The sequence below is a fragment of the Pterocles gutturalis genome, unplaced genomic scaffold (genome assembly GCF_000699245.1).
Source record: "Pterocles gutturalis isolate BGI_N339 unplaced genomic scaffold, ASM69924v1 scaffold13747, whole genome shotgun sequence".
In the NCBI taxonomy this organism is placed as follows: Eukaryota; Metazoa; Chordata; class Aves; order Pterocliformes; family Pteroclidae; genus Pterocles; species Pterocles gutturalis.
This window is the reverse complement of record NW_010115543.1, coordinates 1929-24940: the sequence shown is the minus strand read 5'-3', so window position 1 is coordinate 24940 and position 23012 is coordinate 1929. Positions and strand designations below refer to the sequence as shown.

General features: G+C 45.1%; 1 protein-coding gene across 1 annotated transcript; it reads left to right on the top strand.

Annotated features, from left to right (window-relative positions):
• Nucleotides 1-805: 805 nt before the first annotated feature.
• On the top strand, nt 806-21761 carry HSPA9 (heat shock 70kDa protein 9 (mortalin)). The gene is made up of 16 exons (XM_010075229.1): nt 806-861; nt 2221-2308; nt 2422-2603; nt 3136-3260; nt 4801-4874; nt 4964-5070; nt 5869-6031; nt 7016-7108; nt 8792-9001; nt 11430-11657; nt 12361-12465; nt 13515-13632; nt 15994-16088; nt 18295-18387; nt 20096-20236; nt 21026-21761. The coding sequence occupies exons 2-16, from the start codon at nt 2288-2290 to the stop codon at nt 21083-21085; spliced, it is 1815 nt and encodes a 604-aa protein (XP_010073531.1). The 5' UTR covers nt 806-861; nt 2221-2287; the 3' UTR covers nt 21086-21761.
• Nucleotides 21762-23012: the final 1251 nt, after the last annotated feature.

Sequence of the window (23012 nt, the reverse complement as noted above, 5' to 3'; positions counted from 1 at the left end):
TTGGTCCGTGTCCAGGCCGGGGTAGATTTTATTACGAAACCTGTGAGTGGTGGTGGGAGGTGAAAGAGCACCCGGGGGGAGCATGTCCGTGCGCCTGGGTGCGTTTCGAAGGAAGTTTATGATATTCCTCGGTTCTTCGCTCCCTCGGAGTGCAGGTCTCTGTGCCCGACAGGGTGTTGGGCTGCTCCGACCAGGCCCGTGGCACCCTTACCCCTCCTGCAGCGCGGCGAGGCCGAGTGTCCTGCAGAGTTAGCAAAATATTCGTGTCTTGGTGTAGCCTTGTCTCTATAGAGATGTTTTCTCAAAGCAGAAAAAGGCATAATGGTTTCAGAGTTCTCCAGGATACTCTTTTGCACTTGCAGAGTTATAGCCGCTGCAAAAAAACTTCAGAGTTGTTGCAAAATCTCAGCTGCAAATTCTTCCAGGGATGTAGTAGGTCACTTGCTGCTGACCACACATAAAGCTGTGAGAAGGGGGGTTAATGTTTATCTGCTGCTGTTCATCATAAGCTGAAGGTTCAGAGTTAATTTACTGAAATGTCTTTTGCCTGGTAGCATATTCAGATACCATTTTGTGTGAGGGAAATGGCTCTGGTAATAGAAATCAGGGCTATGTGAGATTAATCGGTGTAGTGGTTGGTTTTTATGGCAATCTGACTCTCGAATTCTTCCTTAGTTTGCACTTAAGTTTTTTAAAATAAAACGTCATGTCACTTCAAAAGTTATGTACCTTTGAAAGTCTTGAGTGGAAGGTCACTTAATGTTTAAAACAGAGTTCTCATTGGAATGTCTTTACTTTGTAGACATTCTGGAATGGCCTCAGTCAAAATGTCCTCAGAGCAGCATCCAGCAGAAAATATGCGTAAGTATTTCCTTGGTTTTTCATGTTTGGTATTTATGTTAACTCCCCTTCTGGTACCAGAACTAATTATTGGAGTCAGGGGCAGAGTAGCGGAGTAAAACCAGCAAGATGAAACTAGAAGCTATGTTTGTCACTTTTCTCAGGGTATGTCTTTATCTCTTTACTTGCTTTTTTTTCCTAGGGGAACTTTTAAAATTGTTCTCTCGCTGTCAGCAGCATCCACGAAATGGATAGTTGAGATTTGTTTGATTTTTAAAAAAAATTTAAGAAATTGATGGAGCAAATTGTTTTACACTGTCACGAAACAAGAGGGATGTGTGGCTGCATTTCACTACAGATAAAACTTATTTCAAACAGCTCATGCATTTTAATCACTTGGGTTTTTTGTTGCTAGATAATGGGAGAAGAGTAGCAGTTAGTTGTATAACTTAGTCAGATGCTTTGTGGCTGGTGCTGATTCAGGACACAGAATGGGAAATCTGTTTGTTAGGAAAACTGCCCGGTTCTGGTTAGTACAGGGAAACCAAACAGTTGCACATTTCCAAGGTCACTGCTTTTTGTCACCTGAGCTAGAGTTAGTGTGATTTAGCATCTTGGGGAGTGAGGAGGTGGTAGCCTGGTAGTAAACAAGGCCCTGCTCTGCCTTCAGTGTGCTTGCTTCACCCCAGAACATGGCTTTGTTTGCAACGCAAAACTATGGTTCAGGAGTTCTCTCTAGCCTTGAAAGGGGTAATACACACTTCCTAGAAAGAAGGAAGAGGTTCGGATTTGTCTTATGTAAGAACCACTCCCATTTTTCATAATTAAATCAGTCTGTTGCTCCTGGGGATCAAAAAGATGGTTGTCTTTGGCTCAGAGAACCCCGCGTAGGGGTTTAGTAATTTGTTGTCTTTGTGTATTCTTCTCTTCATGCTAAGCAGTGATAAGTAAAACAATATAATTTATTATTATAATTTTGACTTCAGGTGGTTGTTTTCAAACATGTTTGAACATCAGATATAACCCAAAGCAAGTCCAGGAAACTTCATGGCTGGAGGGAAAGAATTAGTTACAACTTTGTTTTATGTCAGAATCTGAAGGGGTATGGAGAATATATGTAGTGTGGATTATTCTGGTGAAAAGTAGTGGTTTATGTGTTTAAACAAGCAGGGGTTTAGCTGTAAGTGATCTAATTGAATACAGAGTCACAAGGTTAAATTCCTTTATAAGAGTGAGAGAACACCTTAGGTCAGAATACGGTGTGTATTTGCTTCAACATCTAGGGAAGAATCACTTTGTCCTGTCTTCAGGGTAGAAGGTTTTTTTGTTATCTGGTTACTTTCCTTCATTAGTAATTTTTTTTTCTCATGTATTTGACAGCTCAGAAGCAATTAAAGGTGCCGTTATTGGAATTGATTTGGGTACAACAAACTCCTGTGTGGCAGTTATGGAAGGAAAGCAAGCAAAAGTAAGTAAAAAATGTCTAGCAGCTTGTAGCAATGGTATTAGAAGTTGAATGTCCAAATGAGTGTTTTCAGAGGCAATGTTTTTGATGGAATCATGTTAATGTTTTTTACATAGGTGCTGGAAAACTCTGAAGGTGCCAGGACAACACCTTCAGTTGTTGCGTTTACGGGTGATGGCGAACGCTTGGTTGGCATGCCAGCAAAGCGACAGGCGGTAACTAACCCACACAACACCTTCTATGCTACCAAGCGTCTCATCGGGCGGCGCTTTGATGACCCTGAAGTAAAGAAGGATATGTAAGTGAGAGGGGAGAGCCATTCTGCTTCCGGCAGGAATACACAAAATACAATGCTGTATGACATAACCTGTTTTACAATATCCTCTTTTGGGTGAAATAGCTGTGCCCTCTTGTCTCAGAGATTCATTGCTTATATTGTGAGGGCCAAGCTGTATTATGTTAATTGCTGATCTTTTTAAGGTTTTCAGAGAAGAAGAAAAAAGGTCCACCATTTAGTTTTCTGACACCCCACAACCTTGCTGATGGTGTGCAGAATGGTCAGCGTCTCCCAGAGGAGACTCTTCTCATTCTTGAAGGTGTTTACAGTCACAGCTGTATGATCACACTTAAGACTTGCAATTAAATGATGAAGCTGATTAAAAGCAGCAGTAGTCTGTAGGTCTTCTGGGACTGCCTGAGTCTGAGGCTGCTGTTGGCAAGTTCAAGTGTTCTTTGCCTAGAACTTGTACATGTTCATCTGCTGATACTATTTGTAGGGGTTTTGGGCTGCATGCTGATACACAAACTGAGTGTGGAATTCTGTTTTTCAGTAAGAACGTTCCATTTAAAATTGTCCGTGCCTCCAACGGTGACGCTTGGGTAGAGGCACATGGGAAGCTGTATTCTCCAAGCCAAATCGGTGCCTTTGTACTAATGAAGATGAAGGAAACTGCAGGTTGGTACAGTTTGGTCTGTGCAAGGCTATGCCCTTGGTGCTGGGCAGTGGTAAATGCAAGTGCAGGAGCTGTAAAGACACTTTTGGTGTGGGAGTCCTTGTATAGCAGCCCCTTCAGTGGGGCAGATCATGGAGGGGTGCAGTGATGGGCTGTTAGGAAGCCTCAAGGGGAGAATCAGTGTTTCTACCACAGTCTGGGTTCTTAAAAAGTGTTCTTATCAAAATAGAGTGCTGATTGAGTTGATACTCAATTTTAATTTAATGGAATGCATGCTTGCTCAGAAGGGGGAGCTCCTTTTCCTTGCAGCCCTTGTGCCTCCCTGGCAGCAGCTGAGCCTGGGCTGTGGCAGCCAGGGTTTTCAGTGGCTTTGTTTTTGTTCAGCTGCTAGATACGTAGCAAGAAAGGGAGTGTTCAAGGGACCTGATTTTTGGTCTGAATTAATAGCTTATTAGCCAGTGGTAGCTTTAAATCTTCACTAGGGGAAGATAACCATTGGCATGGAGAATTTTTTCTCTTCTTTTCAGTTCCTAGTGTGGTTTCTGGGGAAACTGAGTATAATACAGAGAGCCAATAGTCAGTAGCTGTGTTCCACAGCGTCACCTGGTAGATGTTGCGCATCCAGTGATAAATGATTGGAGGGCAGGACTAAAGGTTGTTACTGACGCTCCATCCAAAGATCATTTTTTTTAGTGTTAGGTCCTGGATACTTGCTAAAACTCCACCCAAGAGTAAAATACGAGCATTTGGTGTCTGAGCATCTAGGTGTGATGAATCTGACTTACTCTGAGGACAGTATTCCTCTGTGTTAAGCAGGGTCTGCCTTCTGTAGGTCTGTTGGCTTTTGGCCTGGGTGCTACTTGAATCCAACTATGGAATGATCTGGCTTTGCAAGCAACACAGAATAATGCAGTGTGTACGGTCCATGCAGGGCTAATGTATAGGCATAAATCCTCTCCGTGCATTCTCCCTGCATCATGCACATTCTGATTTTTATGCAGGTCTGAATCTGTGTTTGTTTATGTCCTCTTTTTTTTGAAAGAGGTTTGTGACCTTAAGTTAGGATGTTATATATATTTTTTCTGATTTGCTGTCTCAAATGCTTATAAAGTTAGTATATGCGCGCTGTTCGTACGGTGTAAATGTTATTGACAGCAGACTCTATAAACAGGGTGAAAATGGGTAAGTTTTAAGTGCATCACATGTTGAACACTCCAAAGAAGTAGAAAAGAACTTCAGTTGCACACACTAAAGAGACAAGTGAAGCTCTCACATGAATTCTCACTCACTAATGGCATCCAGTCACTGAATTGTGAAGGTGCTTTGCTGTTCTGTCAGAAGTCTACAAACTATTCCACATCGTGTGGAAGGACTTGATTTCTGCACAGCTTCCTCTGCATCTCTCCAGAAAGCAGAAAGTTCTTGTGCAGCAAACCTGTCTTCTGTTCTTCATTCAGGAAAATTATTTCAAGCTGCATAATAACTTGGTGGTATTCTAATTTTGTAAGGTTAACTTTCTGTTTTGTCGTCTTTCTCCTCCAGAAAATTACCTGGGACACTCAGCAAAGAATGCTGTGATCACAGTCCCTGCTTACTTCAATGATTCTCAGAGACAGGTATTTACCAAGCTGTAAGATTTTTTCGGGCTTATAAATTGCATTTAGCTTCTCTCAGAAGTGAGCACTCTTCCTCTTTTTTTCCTCAGGCTACAAAAGATGCTGGGCAGATCGCTGGCTTGAATGTTCTGAGGGTGATTAATGAACCAACAGCAGCTGCACTTGCGTATGGTCTGGACAAGTCTGAAGACAAAGTGTAAGTGCCTGTTCGTAACACCTACCTTCTCTTAAATAAGCGTGCTGTAATTTCCTTTGTAAATACGTCTTCTGCTTTCTGTTTTTTAAAATCATTGGTTGGTATTCTGCCAAAGTAGACTCTCAGGTGTGAGCCAGCACCATGTAATGTCACCTCTGTTCTGTGCCAACCATATTTGTTAAAGAAAGTGAGTTAATAACTTCCAGCTATAACTTACTGATGAAGCTGAGTGTCAATGTAATTACCTACTGGTAGCAGTGATAGGTGTGGCTAAGGACAGCTGGGGCAGAGGCGGTCACTGTTGGTGCTGAAGCGTGGCATAAGACGAACCCCAAGCTTTGGTGCCTGGTAATCCATGGTTTCCATCTTCTTCCCCAGCTGCATTCAGCCTTCTGTCACTGTCAAGGGTGTTATATAAATGCATGGGGGTTGTTGCAGATTTTGCAAATCTGGTGTAGCTTATAGTGCTGTGAAACCCTCACATTTTGAAAAACATGTTTCATAATGGTTTTGATGTCCATGTCCTTGTTGTATGTGAGTGTGTATTTGTTTGAAGAAGGAACTGCCCTCTCTAAGGTTAAGCATCATGCAGCACATCTTTCAGAGAAGACTTCCACATGGACTCAGTGTTCAAGGAATGCGTACCCTGTGTAATTTGTTTACTGCTGTCTTTAGAGAGGCTCTTAACTTCTGTGAACAGCAGCATGAGTTCTACACACCTGTTTTCCTGAGGAGAATGATTTTTGAGCCACACAACTTTGTCTAGAAAGTAATGTTTTTGTGCATCTCTTCTTGTAGTATTGCGGTCTACGATTTGGGTGGTGGCACTTTCGATATTTCCATTTTGGAAATCCAGAAAGGAGTCTTTGAGGTGAAGTCCACCAACGGTGACACTTTCTTAGGTGGAGAAGATTTTGACCAGGCTTTGCTACAGCATATTGTTAAAGAGTTCAAGAGAGAGGTAAGATATCTTGTCAGAATTCAATCTTGCATTACACTGTTTTTCAACCTTGCTTAACTTCTATGGAAGGGTGGGAATTCTTTAAGTTAGTAGGACTTGGTTTGTAATCTATGGCACAGTTGAAATTTGAGGGTATTAAAGATACTTGTTTGCCTGGCTTACAGTTCTTGCACTTGATTTCTTGAGGTGGAATATTCCTCTCCTGGAAAACAAAATAGCACGACGTCTGCCTTTTTTCCTCCAGTGCAGCAGGACTAAAGGGGGCTACAGGAGAGATGGGGAGGCACTGTTGATCAGGAATAGGATGAGGGCTAACGGTTTTAAGATGAAAGAAGGGAGATTTAGATTAGCTCTTGGGAAGAAATATTTTCCTGTGAGGGTGGTGAGGCAGTGGCCCAGGTTGCCCAGAGCAGCTGTGGATGCCCCATCCCTGGAGGGGTTCAAGGCCAGGCTGGATGAGGCTTTGAGCAACCTGGGCTAGTGGGAGGTGTCCCTGCCTGTGGCAGGGGGGGGGAACTTGATCTTTAAGGTCCTTTCCAACCCAAACCATTCTGTGATTCTGTGTTGACTATCCTATACATAGTCTGCTTACTTTCAATTGGATCACACTTTTTTTTAACTAACTGTGTCAGCACAGATGCGTATAGTGCAGGGTTGGCTGCAGGAAACCGCAATGTAATTCCAACTCCTTTGCCAGTCCAGTTTTGCCTTCATATTCTGTGATGCAGCAGCTTTTTCAAGCTTTAATCAGTTACTTGCTGTATAGGTGCTTACAGAGCAGAGAGGGCTAGTGCATATTTTTGAAATGCTAAATACATTTGCCAGAAGAGAGAGAGATCAGCAGAAGTGCACATATAAGGCTGTATTTCTACAAACAGCTTTATTGTTAAGAGTGATAGGAAGGTGAACTGCAGTGAAGAGGAGCTCTCTGTGACCCCTGTGAAAAAGCTGAGAGTCTGTTAACCCGTATTGTTTGTTGCTTAGATGGGTGTTGACCTGACTAAAGACAACATGGCCCTTCAGAGGGTGAGAGAAGCCTCGGAGAAAGCCAAGTGTGAGCTTTCGTCATCGGTGCAGGTAGGTGGCTGGGTTTAAAGCACTCCAGTAAAACATTTTGATGCAATGAGTTTTGCAGTATTTTGTTTCCAAAGCTGTATGAAATTGCTGCTTTTCTCTTGCGGTGTCAGAACAGGCTTCTGTGTAACCAAATGGAATCAGTTTAATGGACCATTAAAGTATTTTAGCAGAGTAGACTGTTTAGGCGCAAAATTAGTTGTTGGAAGCTGAGAATGTTACCGGCTGCTGGGTTTTGCCTCTGTTCTCATTTTTTCTCCTCTTGTAGGGAATGTGACCTTGTTCCCAACTTATTATGTATTTGAAGAGTATGATGGGCATCAGGGAATGTAGCTGCAGCTGGTCCTGCTGTGTTACTGGAAGCAGTTGTGGCTTTGTGCAGGCAGTTCCAAAACCTTGGTGCTACTCATTCCAGAGAAACAGCTAATTTGTCTAATAAGATGTAATTTCTATAAAGAATCTTTACTTATTTGCCTGTAGAAGAGTTGTCTAGACAATGGGCAACATATACCCCCTTTCTTTTTTCCGTCTGCTTTGTGTATTAATGTGTTCCAGCATGTCCTTTGTGCACTACTGAATAAGGAGCTGGGGGAGCGGTGAGTTGGGGGTGTAATAGTCTTGCCTAAGTGAAATTAAGGTCAATTATATAGTAATTGAAATGGGGACTCTGCCAATTTCTATGTTCTGAATAAACTTTTTTTGATGGTGGTCTTTTTGTTGGCCAGAGGGGAGCTCATAGCAAGGAGTTTAGCCCAGTCACAATGGATGCATAGTTCTGCCAGAGACATAGCAGGCTCTGTTTTACGAGCTCAAGAGTTGGCAAGCGCCGTCTGTTCATACCAGGAAAAACTGAATTCCTTAACTCTTTAGCAGTGAAGGAAAAAAAACTTGCTTTTGGCCCTGTTTTCCCCTAATATTTTTGCCCGTGCTAGTTATAAAGTGGATGCACACCTCTAGTCAGTAACACAGGTTTAGTTCTTGTGTACACTTAATCTCTAGAGCTTAAAGCATTAATGTTTGTAATTGCTTTGGTTTGTAGTATCTTTTGATGTCATCATGACTCAGCACTTGAACAAGATGGCTTCAGTGTAAGATCTGCTTTAAAAATCCAGTGTGTGGATTTGTAAGATCATTCACAAGTAGCCATGAGAAGTGGGGATTATGGTCCCTGGCACAGATGAACTTTGTGTTAAATGACAATGAACTGACAGTCAAACATGAGTTGTTTGCACTGAGAAAACAGTCATGAGTTATTTCCTTCACGTAGCTTATGTTTATATGAAGTGTTAGTCATTTGGCAAAATCTTTCAGAACTCTGAAGACGGGCTCTCTTCTCTGTTGTGCTAAAGGAAGAGTATTAAGGTCATCACTTCAACATTTCAGCTCTTATCTCCTGACTGTGATGGAAATTAAATGGTTCTTCTTAACAACAGAAGACCTCAAAATAACACAATATTAAAATTGGAACTTAACAGTTGTAACCATGAGATGTGTAAAAAAAAATAAATAATTTTCCTATCTCTTGTCAGAAATGTTAAACATAAAAGTATGACTGCTGCAGGGTGAACAGGCACGTGGATGTTTCAGTACAGACAGAATAGAACCTGTAACTTGATCTAAAACCTGTATGTAGCTGCCGCCTTTTCCATTCCTGTTTTTCACTCCGTGTCTGTCTCTGTGCTGCAGACTGATATTAACTTGCCGTACCTTACTATGGATGCCTCCGGACCAAAGCACTTGAACATGAAGCTGAGTCGCTCACAGTTTGAGGGCATTGTAGCTGATTTGATCAAAAGGACGGTAGCACCATGCCAGAAAGCCATGCAGGATGCTGAAGTCAGCAAGAGTGACATTGGTGAAGTCATCCTCGTCGGTGGCATGACCAGAATGCCAAAGGTATGAGATCTGTCTCTGTTACGGGCAGAGCTGGCACAGCCAGATGGTGCTTCCTGTTAAGGGTGATCTGTAACAGAAAAGTTGGGAGTCTGGTGACTTCAACGCTCCGGCAGCTGAAGGCCACCAGGAGCAGAGCAGAAGTGCTCAGCAGTCACATGAAAGCAGTGGCAAGGGACTCTCTCATCCTCTTTAATTGGCTCAGCTTGGGTTTGGGAGTTGTAACAGAGTTCCTCTTCACAAAGACAAGTGGGAGGTATCAGGAGTTGAAAATTTAACCGGACTTTCTGATGTGGACTGACCAAAAGCAGCATTGTTCAGGTACACAGCGCGTTTGCTCTTGTTGTGGACTCAGTGTGTGCTAGAAGTACACTTCAATGACCTCTTGCTAATCTTTGCCTTCCAGTGGATTTCTTCCCCTGTGTAGGGCACTTAGAGATGGCTGTGAAGAGACTGCGCAAGCAGGATGGCTCTGTTACCTGCTGGTTGCATGTGTTTGGCTACCTGTTTGAGGCTGGGTGCTGTCAAGCATATTTAACTGGCTGTTCCCAATAGTGGTTACCTAACTCCTGGCCCTTGTGTTCTGTGGTGATAAGCACCAACAGGTAACTTGGAACTCTGCTGACATGCACGGTCTTGCAGATGAGGCACTGTCTGGTGAATTGCTGTTCTTGTTCGTAGCAGTGCAGAGTACTGCTTAGCTCCCCTGAAGTCAGAGCTGAACATGTATGAACACTGCTCTCTTCGAGGGTACAGCTTGTCCTTTGCTCCAGAGATCATCAAAATCTCATTCCATGGGGATCAGTCAGGCTTGGACTATTTGCTGTTAAGATTTGTGGTTTCTGGGTCCTTGTTAGGATAGTAGGTGTGTACATGGTCCTGCTTGGGATTGATTTGGGGTTCGGTGGCGGGTTTTTTCTTTCTTCCCTAAGTGTTAAATGAGCCTGGTGGCTGGAGGTGATACTGGTGTGTGCAGAAGGTCACCCAGGCAGGGGAACCAGAACAGCAAGATAAACAGACGCTGCTGCTCTGGACAAAGCTCAAGTGGAGTAACTGTGCTATACCTTCCCAAAATCCCTGTTGTTCCAGCTGGATAAAGGAAAAATGGCCTGGTTAGCTATGTATAGAGTAATGAAAAACACTTTTAGAAGTGGGGAAGCCTTTCCTGAAACATTATGTATTCTTTAGGAGTGGGAGACAGTACTTAAACATTGATATTTTTAAATTATTATTATTATGGGTTTTTACCCTCTATAACCCCAAGAATCTGTGTCTTTGAGCTTACACAAGGCTTTACTGAGTGCCTGTAGTTACAGCTCGGGCTCCAAGATCACTGCCTATATGGTGCATGCAGCACAGAGCCTTCCCCCGTGTACGTAGCTTCACCCTGCTAGGAGGGAACTGCCTTCTTTGGAGCATTCCTGTGACCAGCGCTCCAGGAAATGTACAGTGGGTGGTTAGAAGTAGTGTTTCTTTCTTACTGTAAAATGTGCCTCCTGAGGGAAAGACTTGCACTTAATTACATGCTCGTACATGAAGTGTCTTCCTCTGTAATGAGTGTTCCCAGCAGATGCCTCTTGCCTTAAGTGTGGAGGAGTTGGACATTTGCTTACAGCAGTTTTCCAAGCACATCACGCTCACCTGTGCCCATGTGTGCCTAAGGAGTCTACTCAGGGAAGAGGGAAGCTGCAAGTGGGAACAAAGTCCCACACCCTTCTCTGGTGAGGCAGAGGAGCGGGCTCCGGAGCCGTGTGCTGGTGCAGGCACCTTGTTGCATTCCCATCTGGGTGTTTCAGCAATAAATCTGTTGCAATTACAAGCACATCCTCCTGAAAGGGCAGAGCAGTGAAAAGCTAATAATGCAGCTCAGACTGCTGACATTGCAAATCTACTTCTCTCGTGAAACCACACGTTAAATAAAGAGTTATAAAATACACTTTCTTTTTTTTTTTTTTTTTCCCCTTTATTACATACAAACAAGATGAACTGGCCTTATGGATTTTTTTTTTTACCTTCCCTGTGCCCTGCAGCTGTACTGTCCTTGACAGTCATGTTCTGCCCAGTGTTTGCTTGTGCGAGTTCCCAGGGAGCAGTCCTTGACTCCTGCTTGATAAGCATGGAGTGATCCCTTCTGAATGCGGCTGGGCTGTGTGAAAGGACTGACGTAGATTGACTTGCAGCTGGTTAACTTGATTGCAAGAAAGTCTCCAGAGGAGGGATTGTCTAGACCAAAATGACAGCACTGAACAGGGTGTGTGGAAGATGGGGAATTACTAAGCCTGAAGCTTAGTATTTCTGTTGTGGCACAGGTTTACATGGCAGCAGGAGCACAAAAAGACAAACCTTTGGCCAAAGCTGGCATTTCTTGTGGCCACAGTGCTGAGCAGTAATTCTTCACTCTGCATACGAGCTGTGCTCTCTTTCCATTCAGGTGCAGCAGACTGTACAGGATTTGTTTGGCCGCGCTCCTAGCAAAGCAGTTAATCCTGACGAAGCCGTTGCTATCGGTGCAGCTATCCAAGGTGGCGTGTTGGCTGGTGACGTTACTGATGTGCTGCTGTTGGATGTAACTCCCCTCTCCTTGGGGATTGAGACGCTGGGAGGTGTCTTCACAAAGCTCATCAACAGGAACACCACCATACCGACGAAGAAGAGCCAGGTACAAATCGATTCCAGAGGGGTGGGTCTTTTGTGGGGGTCTCAAACACCCAGTGAAGGCTACCCAAAGCATCCAAGTAGATAGTCTTGTCTCCCCCTCGTCTGGGAAGGAGAAGCAGCGTAGAAATGAAATTTAATGTCAGCCACTAAGTATCTCTGATTATTACTGTGCCCAGGGGGCGAGGTAAGTTGAGTTAATGCGTGCCAGGATACCCCAGGATGTTTGTGGCATGGTCAGGATTCCAGCGTGCGTGCTGTGATGTAACTGTCAACACATCATTCTGAAGAAGAATTGTGTGGACACCTTCTGTAACTGAGTACCACGCCTGTTTGAGACCACCTTTCTTGGTCTGCATGACTCAGAAGGGATTATCTTTTTTTCCTGTGTTGTAAGGCTCTAGTAGACTTGGGTGTGATATTTTCTTTCGCTTTGCCTTGTCTGGGTCTGCTACTGTGTGCTCTTACTGATAACACTTGTTCTTGGGGGGTGTGGGGTTGGGGCAGGAGCCCTGCCACTTCAGGAGATGCCAGTGAGCTTGGCTGTTGCTGGTCTTAGTGCCTTGGTGTTTTGCCTGAGGAACAGGGGAACAATAAGCGTTGGTGATTCTTTATCTCTTTGAAGTAGCTTCTCATTCTCTTCCTTATATGGTAGGTTTGTAACTGCATCTGTTCATGTGTTGCAATTTTGTGTTCCTTTTCCCTAGGTGTTTTCTACAGCTGCCGATGGGCAAACTCAAGTGGAGATTAAAGTATGCCAGGGAGAAAGAGAGATGGCTAGTGACAACAAACTTCTTGGCCAGTTCACATTGGTATGTTGGCTACTCAGTATTCATGACCTTAGACTTGATCTTCTTTGAGAAGTTCAAAGCCTTCTCCATGTCAGTTGACCTCTGAAGGTAGTGTTGAGGGGGAGTCGTCTTACAGAAGACATTTGACCCTATTTGTAGTAAAAAAGCAGTCTGTAAAGGCACAGCCCAGTTCTGGGACAGCCTTTCAATGGCAGGGGAGCAACTAGTGTTTAAGACAGAGCTCAACATTTTAAGCAGTCTTAGATGGCACATACTGCAGCTTTGGGGCTTGATCCCCTCAGAAGGCCTTCTCCACTTCTGAGCACAAAGAGCAGAAAGAGCTCTGTAGTCCCAGCCCCGTGCGGCAGATAGCCTGAATGTGGACCTTGCCTCTGGGGTTGCAAAGACAAGACTTGGCGCAGGCTCTGTGATACCTGCAGGCCCTGGAGAAAACCGATTCTAGCCCAGCACAGCTTTTCTGTGAAAGCCTGTGGAACTGCTGTGGTTACTGGGGAACAGATGTGCTCCAGGGATTCACATGTGCAGCGTGTGGCTGACTAACCAGCTCCCCATGCAGAGTTGGTTTGCTGGCAAAGTTTGGCACTGTTTGTCCAAACTTGCTGCTGCCAGGAAGAGCCCTCCGGAAAGGAAGGATTTGGCCTTTCTTTTGTGCTTTTGAAAGAAGCTGTACTGCCTGTCACTCTTTTACGAGGGTAACCTCTTAGGTAGTCAGTGAAGTCTAGTTGTGTCCAGAACTGAGGAAACAGAGCATCATGCCACGTCCTGGAGGGGATGAGTGGCTTGTTCAGCAGTAAAGCAGAACCTGTGTCACCTTGAAACCAAATTGAGGGGCTGCCTCTTGTTGTTTCTGTGCACTTGTCCTGGGTAGAAATCTGTATCCTGTTAAACCTGTCAAGATAATACTAATTCACCACGTGATGCCAACAGACTCAGCTCTGAGGGGTAGTTAATAGTTGATTCAATGGACAGATCACCAAGATGACATGCCCCAGACTGTGGGAGCTCATGTCTGTGTGGCAGCTAATGGCTAAGGCGCTTCTCGTTCTCAGGTTGGGATTCCTCCAGCGCCGCGTGGAGTGCCCCAGATTGAGGTCACTTTTGACATTGATGCTAACGGTATCGTTCATGTGTCAGCCAAGGATAAAGGCACCGGACGCGAACAGCAAAGTAAGTGCCCCTGGGTGCTGCCTGCGGACGAGGAGGAAAGGTGTGGAGTGGTGATGGTGCCATAGCGTGCTGGGCACTGGGGGTAACACAAGGTGACTCCAAAGTAATGAAGTGCTGTGCGGATGAACATCCAGCAGTCCAGGGGTGGGGACTGTGATGTGTGTTACTTGATTAAGAATAAAGATGACATGAGCAATCTGTTGCCAGTGCAGCGTAGATAACAATTGAAGCCATCTTAGCCTGAGTGCCTCCTCTGGAAAGGAGGGCAAAGGGCTATGGCAAACCAAAATAGGGAAGGGGAGAAGTGACAGCTGACCTGTAGTTCCATTTTTAAGGAAGTAAAGCTTCTGTAAGCACACAGCACTCTGTTGCTCTCTCTGTTAGCCTGCTGACAGAGGTTGCCACCAATGGATGTTCTCTCCTTGCACGTTAGGCGGAGATGAAGCAGCTGCCTAGACTGAGGTCAAGGAAGACCTCACTGGCAGGGTTTTACCACATTCCAAGTCATTTTGTGCTGTATGACAGTCCTTTCTTGGTCTTGCTGTCTGCTGTGATGGCTATAGCAACATTTCAGCAGAATGTGACTGTTTCCTGGAGCTTCCTGTGTGTATCAGCTGTGCCTCTCGGGCATGCATGTTGGCATTTGTGGAGTGTTTGTGGAGCAGTGATCCCGCTGCTTACAGGGTGTCCTGTGTCACTGAGGAGCTCGGAGCAGTGACATTCTCCCCTACGTTACCCTGAAGGGACAAAAATTGGGGTTTGGGAATCCAGCACCTTGCACAAGTTGTTCTTTTGCTGGGATCCTGCGCGTGTTGTTCCTTTGGGAGTGCCCTCTGCTAACACACGAAGAGGTTGCTATCTGAGACTGCCTGCGTGGAGGTGCCAGCTTTTAAGGGAGAAATTGAATTAGGAAGATCTCTGTTGAATCCAAGGAACATCAAGTACAGCTGAACAGATCAGCCCTGTGCTGAGACCCTATTTTGTTTCTAATTACTCCATTACAAAGGTCTTGAAATTCAGGTATTTTGAAGCAGCAGGTATTTTGTGTAACCACCTTGTTCATTTTCATACATTTAGGCTGGAAATGCCTCTAAGTGGCAGGAGGCTTGGGGACCTCAAGCTGTCAGTATATTTTGCTCTGTAGTGCAGTGAAACGTTAGGCCCAGTGTTCTGGGGTAATTAACGACACAGCTGACATTTTCTAAAGCTCTGTTGTGGACTCAGAAAATTAATTTGAAGCATTTGTAGATTCCCCTGATACAAAATAAATCTCTTTTGTGCCTCTATCTGGGAAGCCTCTATACTGCCCTTCAGTTGTTTCTTGGAGGCAACCACTTGAGCAATGAAATGTGTGTTCCAGTTAAGAAAAATATTAACTCTGTGTTGACAACTTGAAGGTGTATGTTCTTCTGAGTCTTGCTGCTTGGCTTTTGGCAGAAATTTGTTACCAAAACCAGGCTGCTTGTTACTTGAATTTCCTTGTAGATTTTCCATGTGTGGCAGCCTTTTACCTCTGAATAGCCATCTTCTGGTAATAGGGAATCAGAATTTTTTTTACCTGCCTACCTGTATGCAAATGTGGTCCTAATTATAAAGCTGAACAGCTCATCCCCCATCTGCATCCAAATGACGTGTGTGTGTCTTTGTTCAGGGTTTTGTATCATTGACAAATATTATGTAGAAGACTTATTTCTAATGAGGGTCTTATTATACCCTTTTTTGGACTTTGTGACATCCTGGATGTTGGTCCTCTCTTTCTCGATAAAATTATGCTTTACTGCAAAAATCAGCTTAAGTCTAGACTGTACTTCTTGGCACTAATGGAGAGCCTGCCTATAGATTCACGCTATGTTTACTTAGTAGTGCTGTGTGAGAAGCTGGGTGGGAAATGTTATGTTATCTTATCCTGTTACCAGCCTGAGCAGCTTTCTAACAGTGAAAGGAATCTCTGTGCCCTGGTAAAACAATTCCTTCTGTTCGGATTTTATTTTATTTGGTTGGTATTTGCTGATTTTTTTTTTTTTAGTTCAGTGGTTTTAACTTGGTATCGTGCCCCTTTGATGTGTGGGGGCTTGGTGTGTATGTTCATTTTGAGTGACTGAAGAATGGTCAAAGTGACTTGCGGACCACTGGACGGGAAGTTTCTGGCAGAGCTGGGGAGTTGGTAGATCTAAGACATCAGGCTTTTATGTCGCCAGCAGCATCGCTGCCTCTTCAAAGAGGGGCTGTTTTTGTACTGCCCACGGAGTCCTCACAGGTAGAGTCCCTGAGCAAGGCTGCTGCCATGGAGAGCGTTTGGGAAATACTACACTTCCTTCTGCCAAGATGAGAGCGCGTTATTAATTTTTCTTCTCTATGCAGTTGTTATCCAGTCTTCTGGTGGCCTTAGCAAAGATGAAATTGAGAACATGGTGAAGAACGCAGAGAAATATGCAGAGGAAGACAGGCGAAGAAAGGTAACATGATTGTTATGGTATCTCCCAGCTAGGAGCCTACCTGCCAGTTATTGCTGTTCTGTGCTGTTAACTGTGCCCACCACAAAGGAGCTGTAGGTCTCAAGCTGTTTGTGCAGTTACACAAATATCTGCTTCCTTACATTCAGTTTACACTCCACAGTTGCAGGAAGGTGTGTGCAGAGGCATGTGGATCTTGGATTTGGGTTGGGTAACTTCCCTGTGTGACTGGCGTTTTAATTCCTCCCTGAGGAATTACTGGCACAGGGAGGCAGCAGTAAGCAAAGTCACCAAAGCTTTTTTTCATCAGTACTCTTGACTGTCCACCTGCCTGTTATTGTGGCTGTTAATTTGAAGCCAGTGTACTACAGCTGCGTTTTCACAGTGATGTTCCACTTAAATGAAGGCAGTACAGGGATGGTTAAGCTACTTTCTCTAAGTTTATTTTAAAGCTTAAATTATAGAACCTGCCAAGCAAAGCTGCACCTCAGCCTCTTCCTTTGTAAGTGGGAAGTTGCTTTCCATAGTGTGTGAAATCTCACCGTGGCATCTTGGATGCTATATTCATCAGAGCACAGTATTTGCCCTCAGCGCAGGTGAAGCTGTCAGGAGGTGTTTGAAAGCCTCCCTGACTTTATCAAGAAAAGACTGACACTTGCCATGGTTGAGTGACTGAATCTGTGATATTCATAGGATTAATGGTTGGAAATAGTTGGTTTAATGAGGGTAGTACTAATGAATTACGCTACTAAATATAGAGCACTGATTTTTAAGCAGTGAAGGCCTACTCTGGGATATAGCACCAGCATATGTTTAGCGATTGCTGAAACTAGCACACTGAATTTATCTGCTTTGTGTTCTCCTAGTCTGTAGAAACCTGTCTCACGTGTTCAGGCAGTGCTGTAAATCTCACCCTCAGTAGTGAAGGGATCACAAAAGGACTGAAGGAGAGAATTAATGGAATAAATTCACATGAAACAGCATCTCCTTACCTCAAAAGCCGCAAAACACTGACTTATTAGCATTTGTAGGTTAGATGGAGAACACTTGAAGACCTTGGTCTGAAATTCCCACTAAGTAACTGCATCATTGCCATGAAGCATAGGTGGCCTCACACTTGAAGAGGCTGCACTGAAAACTTTTTCTGTTGCCTTACTTTAACTTTGTACCTTAAATCCCTCAATAAGTTCTTCCCTGTTGTAGTCCTGAAGGACTCAGCTCTGTCCAGTGACCTGTCAGATAAAAGTGATAGGGTTGCTTTCTTAACTGACACTTCTCTGTCTCTTTACTTCACCTGCATAACTGTAATTCTCCAAATTTCCTCATTATGCCTTTCTGGTCATGGTTTTACTGCCATGGAAGTGTCATGAATGCATAAGCAGAGTTACCACTCTGCTGGACTCAGCATCCTGCTGTGAACGTTGATATCCCACAGAGAGTGAAGACAGTGTAGAAGCAAAATAATTTTTTTATCAGCTTTCCACTGTAAGTCATTAGCCTCCTGAGAATATCCTCACACCCTTGTTTAGGTGGACCTTTCTCCCAGCTGGAGAGGGCTGGGTGTCCCAGAGATCGTTGCTGGTGAAATAGTTCATGTTGACACTGGGACTGAACTATGTCTCAGCAGGACTGCCACTTCTCTGTACTTCCAGCCTGCTCTGTCCCCTCTTGGTTGTCTTTGCAACAGTAACGTTAGGAACTGATATTTCTTACCTAGTACCCTGGGGTTTTTCAGCTGTGGAGATGCTGCAAGTGTTTGCAATAAGGGGACATGAATAAAATAACCCAGCATTTTAGTTGTCTCTGGTGCCCTTGTTGCTTAAGAACAATTTCTGAAAGTTCTGTTGCTCTCTAAAAGAGCAGAACAGAGAGAGCTGTCCTGTCTCTGCTGTTGCTGGCTAATTCAGCATGCCAACACTAGTGCTACATTAGTTGCTTCTGCTTCCAGGGAAGTGGGTTTTGTGGGGGTGTGAAAGTGTGAGGACTGCCTTGCATAGACTGCCTGTTTGGGCTTTCTGGGGCCGGAACGCATCTAGAAATGGTTTGCTTGCATTTCTTCTTCCCTGCTTGCTGTTAAGAAGGACCCTGGGTGGGAGCTAGAATGGAATTCGACAGTTTGGAGAAAGAAACGTCAGCTGTTAGTTCAAATGCCTGCCGCTTGTGGGGCCAGTGATGTGTGCAGCAGGCCCTCATGAGCTCTCTTACCCAGGAACGCGTGGAAGCTGTGAACATGGCCGAAGGCATCATCCATGATACGGAGTCCAAGATGGAGGAGTTCAAGGATCAGCTGCCAGCAGATGAGGTAGGTAGTTCCTGATCCCCTAACAGTAAAGGAGGTAAGATTCCTTAATATATTTTCAGTTCTCATTTAACTCCTGGCTGGCTCTGGCCAGCGGCACAGACTCTGCACGTTTCCAAACCGTGGAAAGATGGCACAGTCATCAACCCTTCTGGTTTTTGCGCTTACTGAGTGGGGTGAGTGTGGCTGATGGGAGGATGTAAGGACATACTTAGAGCACTGCTTGGATAATAGCAAATATCGTACTTCAAAGAGCGAGCTCAGTGTCACTGAAGATCTGAGAGCCTGGGAAGCTGTTAATGAAAGGTTTCTGCATGAATTATGTCCTTGACTTGGCCTTGCAGTGATTTGATAAGAACTGTACTGCGGCCTGTGTGAGAGGAGAGTTTTGCTCAAAAGCTGGAGATTATGAACAGTGCCTCCCAGCATGTTAGCAGAGGGACAAAGCAAAGCCATTGTGCGGTCCCAACTGTACAAACACAGCACCCGAGAACTTGGAGGAAATGCAAATTACTGTATCCACTTAACTCTGATTTTTCTTCTATCTTTGGAGTGAAGTGGATATTTAGTATCAAAAGCATGCTTTTTCATACCATTCTAAGTGACAGTTTAATTTCTGCATTGTGAATTTCCAAAGCCAAGTGTAAAACAGATTGCACCATCTTCAAATTAACAGCTCTCAGAAGCAGAATAAAAGGGCTCCTAGGGCCCCTCTGAGGTTTTTGAGGGAACAGACTTGTAGTTCATTGGTAAGTAGCCTCTGAAGAGTTTAAATACAGATTTTCAGCCCAGCTCCTCTCTCTAGGATGGATATTGGCTGACTGTCTTTGGGATTATGATCCCTGGAGTTCTCTCTCAGGAGCACAGAGCCTAAATCCCTGTTCCCCACAAGGACTGTTGTTCCCTGTAACATCTTTTGAGGAGTACCACGGGAAAGTGGGTAGCAGTGTTGGAGTAAGGTCTGGGTGGAGATGTTGGCCTCACACAGAAGGTGTCGAGCACCTTCCCCTTCCTGCGGGTCTGAATGAGAACTCTGCCCACGTTTTGTCTGCGAATGCTGCAGAGCAAGCGCTGCCGGCGCAGCTGTCCCCCCGTAACCTCGCTCCTCCAGGCCTGCCTCTCCAGCAGCGTGCCAGTCTGACAGAGAACCGCCAGACTCTGTGGAGGGTTTGACAGATGGCTACAGGGGCTGTGATGAGACGATACTGGGTTGTTTTTTTTTTTTGCCTCTCTGCTCCTTTTCCCACGTGCAAGAAAGGGATTAAACAGGGTGGTGAACAGCCTTACTCGTTGGCTTTCTGACAGCACATTAAATCTAGATGAAACCCAGCTTTCTTTTGCCTTCACCCTGGCTCCTGGGGTGACTGACTCACAGGTGAGGTGTGCCAGGGAGAGCAGCTCTCATCCTTGGAGGGCTGTTTGGTCTCTGCAGGGCTTTCTGTCCTTGGCACCTCTGCTGAGACTGCAGACAAGGGGACCGATTAGTGCCAACAGTGGCACATTTAGTGAAGTGGACAGGTGCCCACTGGGAACGGAGCACAGTCCTGGTCCCTGCAGACTGTATGGCTCAGTTTGAGACTTGACTTCATGGCTTCTGGCAAAAAAAACCAGTAATTTTGCTGTGGCCGATAGGTCGGTTAAATGACAGGTGTGAGATTCTTGGTGAACAAAGTGCTGGATTTCATCATGGTTTTTTGTGACTTTCTTGCAGTGCAACAAATTGAAGGAAGAAATTGCTAAAATGAGGGAACTTCTGGCTCGTAAAGATTCTGAAACAGGAGAAAACATCAGGCAGGCAGCAACCAGCCTGCAGCAGGCTTCCCTGAAACTCTTTGAAATGGCATACAAGAAGGTAGGTTCATGGTCACTTCCATTTTATAGCCCTCAGATGGGTGGGGTGAGTCGGGACACCAAACATTTAGGTAAGGGCTGTGCTTGGAGGTAGCACTGCGTCTCACTGCAGCTCTGAGTGACACCTGCTGAAGGGGCAGCTGGAGAAAGTTGGGCAGATTTGAAGGCCTGAAATCTTGGCTGTCCTGCTGTAGGTAGCCTGCCTCCCAGGCGGTGTGTTACGTGGAAAAGTGCTGGAAGCTTCTTAATAGGGAGCATCAAGAAGAGCACAGACAAGGCTTTCACCTAAAGTAGTAATGTCCAGACTTGTTTTAAGGATGATTGTAGAACAGGCTTCCTGCTTAGTCTGCCTGAAATTACAGTAGTAAGGCCATTGGGATTTTCTTCTCCATCTCCTTCCCAGTGGAAGGCTCACCTATTCGAGCCCTGGCAGATGTGTGCTCCCGCTGTGTGGGGAAGTCTCCAGGATGGAAGCGGCACACTCTGCCCAGATGACCTTGGTGATGCTAAGCTCTCCTTAACTGTGGAAAGCTGCTTTTCTAATGCCAAACTGAAAACAGTGCTGCAACGTAGGCTTGTAATGTCCGCTGGGAAAGTGCAAATAGTGGGAAGATAATTTCCTGCCTCTTAGTGGCAGTCACGCAGAGATGAGGATGATGGCTCTCATTCTCCAGTGGGCAACTGGAGGAAGGGTTTCTTTGGTCTAGAACTACCCTAAGCAGCTAGCTAGGAAAAAAATATCTGGGAGAAGCATATTGTTATTACGACTAATAAGCTGACTCTTTCACAGATGGCCTCTGAACGAGAGGGTTCTGGAAGTCCAGGGGATCAGAAGGAAGAGAAGCAATAAGAAGTCTCAGTCTTGTCTTGACTAGAGTATGAAGAAGAGGTCGATTTTTCTTGACGCTTGGGAGAGAAGGGACCTTCCTGAGCAGCAATGGGCAGAATTCAGACTTACTGTGTTTTTGCAGTATTCTATATATAAAATTCTTTAATGTATAAACTTAGTGATGTCTGCTAGATAAATTGTCACTTGATGAAAGTTTAATTCATGCCAAACGAAGTTCTGAGTGTTTGGCCCCGTGGTATTCGAGTGAGGCACCTGGGAACTCGCTGATCATTTCTTTCTGATACTTGACACAATGGTGTACTAAATCTGATAGCAAACTTTGGAAACCATGTCACTAAATTGAAGGGTGGAGATGGAAGTCCTGCTGGAATGGGGAGGAGAGTAACACCTGTATGGACCCTCCTTGTGGATCTGAGTAGTTGTGAGCAGGTGATAAGGGCTGTGAGCAGCAATGACGAGGCTGGTTACGTTGCTAGAGAACATCCAGATCTGCAGCTAGGTTAGTAGCCTTGTTCTGAGGGAGAGGAGTTACTTCAAATTTAGCTGCAACATTATTTTTACAGAAGAAGCTATGTGGAAGTTAAATACTTTGCTTGTCTGAGCCTTCTGCTCCATCCTGTGTCTGTTCTCTGCTTATGGTAAAACAAACTTCCTTGATAATAAAACTGTTACTGGATCCATTCTGGATTTTTTTTAAAATAAAGGCAGTAAAGTGTCCAACATGGAGTTCTTGGTATCCTGGCCTTTGATGGAGAACATGAGCATGTTAAGTGCCTGGGGGAGCTCCTGGGGGGAAAAGAGACAGCCACCTTTCGGGAATTTGTACTTCATCTTCAAAAAGAAGGAATCTGGTGTTGGATTAGGGTCTGCCCCTTCTGAGAGGGTCACAGCTGGTGTGACTTCACCTTCAGGCCCTTTGTGCTTGGGCTCAGCCTTTAAAGAGCAGAGCAGTGGTCTAACTGCAAAGTGAGAGGGAGCTTGAAGCATTTTGGCCTGGGCGTGAAAGAAGGTGAGGAAGAGGCTGGGCAGCAGCATGGGGAGGAGGCAGCTGTGTGGGGAGTGTCTTCACAGCAATTCAGTGTTAAGCTGCCTGAGTTCAGGTGGATGGAGGATTCCAACCCCAGATTCGGTGCTTTGCTGTCACCAGGGGTGTGCACTCAGCTCTGCATCCCCTGAGAGGGATCTCCTCTGTAAAACTGGCCTGCAGGTGCCTGCTGTCTTGAGCTTCCCTCTGCTGCTGCTCCTGCCAAAAATCATCCCCTGTATGAAACTACAGCCTGAAAAGAAGAGGAGGAATTCTCCAGCAAAGCAAGTTGGATATTTGAGGTGCGGAAAGGAAAAGTCCTTAAGTGAAACAGGTTAAACCCATCCTCTGTGGTCTGTGGAAGCTTTTCCTGCAGCCAGACATTTCTGCAGCCCGGGGGCAGCCCAGGACAATGCCGCTGCCCGTGCTACCGCTCAGGTGCTCTTCCCTCTGTTCTGGGCTTGTCCTGCTGCCAGGGCGAAGGTGATGGATCGTCATCTTGCAGCCTCCAGGGTCCGGAATCATTGATCAGAGTCGGCCTTTACTTGAATGAATTATTTTCCCTGTCATGGTTTAAAACCCCTTTTCATAGATGTTCTTTTTTCTTTAATGTGCTGTTCTTAGCTCCTCCTTTATAAGCTGAATTATTGAATTGGGGAGGGAAAAGTGAAATGAGGTGATGTGTGTCATCACTGAAAACTGATGACATCATTGTCATCTCAAACCAAGAACAGTTTCTTGCCAGGAAGACAGGAGGTGCAGCAGCTGGGCCGTTATCCCATAAAGAGGATCAACTTCTGTCCCGAGGAATTGCCTGCTCCCGTGCCACCACTGGGCAGGTACCGGCAGCACGGGGAGAAGGGGTGTGGGGGGTTCACTGCCCGTTGTCATTTCCCATGGAGG

Excerpts from the sequence above, each read along its gene's own strand:
- HSPA9 (XM_010075229.1), top strand. The coding sequence starts at position 2,288 with ATGGAAGGAAAGCAAGCAAAA. Across the intron at positions 12,466-13,514 it reads TTCTTGGCCAGTTCACATTG|GTTGGGATTCCTCCAGCGCC; the intron begins GTATGTTGGCTA and ends TCTCGTTCTCAG. Across the intron at positions 13,633-15,993 it reads CACCGGACGCGAACAGCAAA|TTGTTATCCAGTCTTCTGGT; the intron begins GTAAGTGCCCCT and ends TTCTCTATGCAG.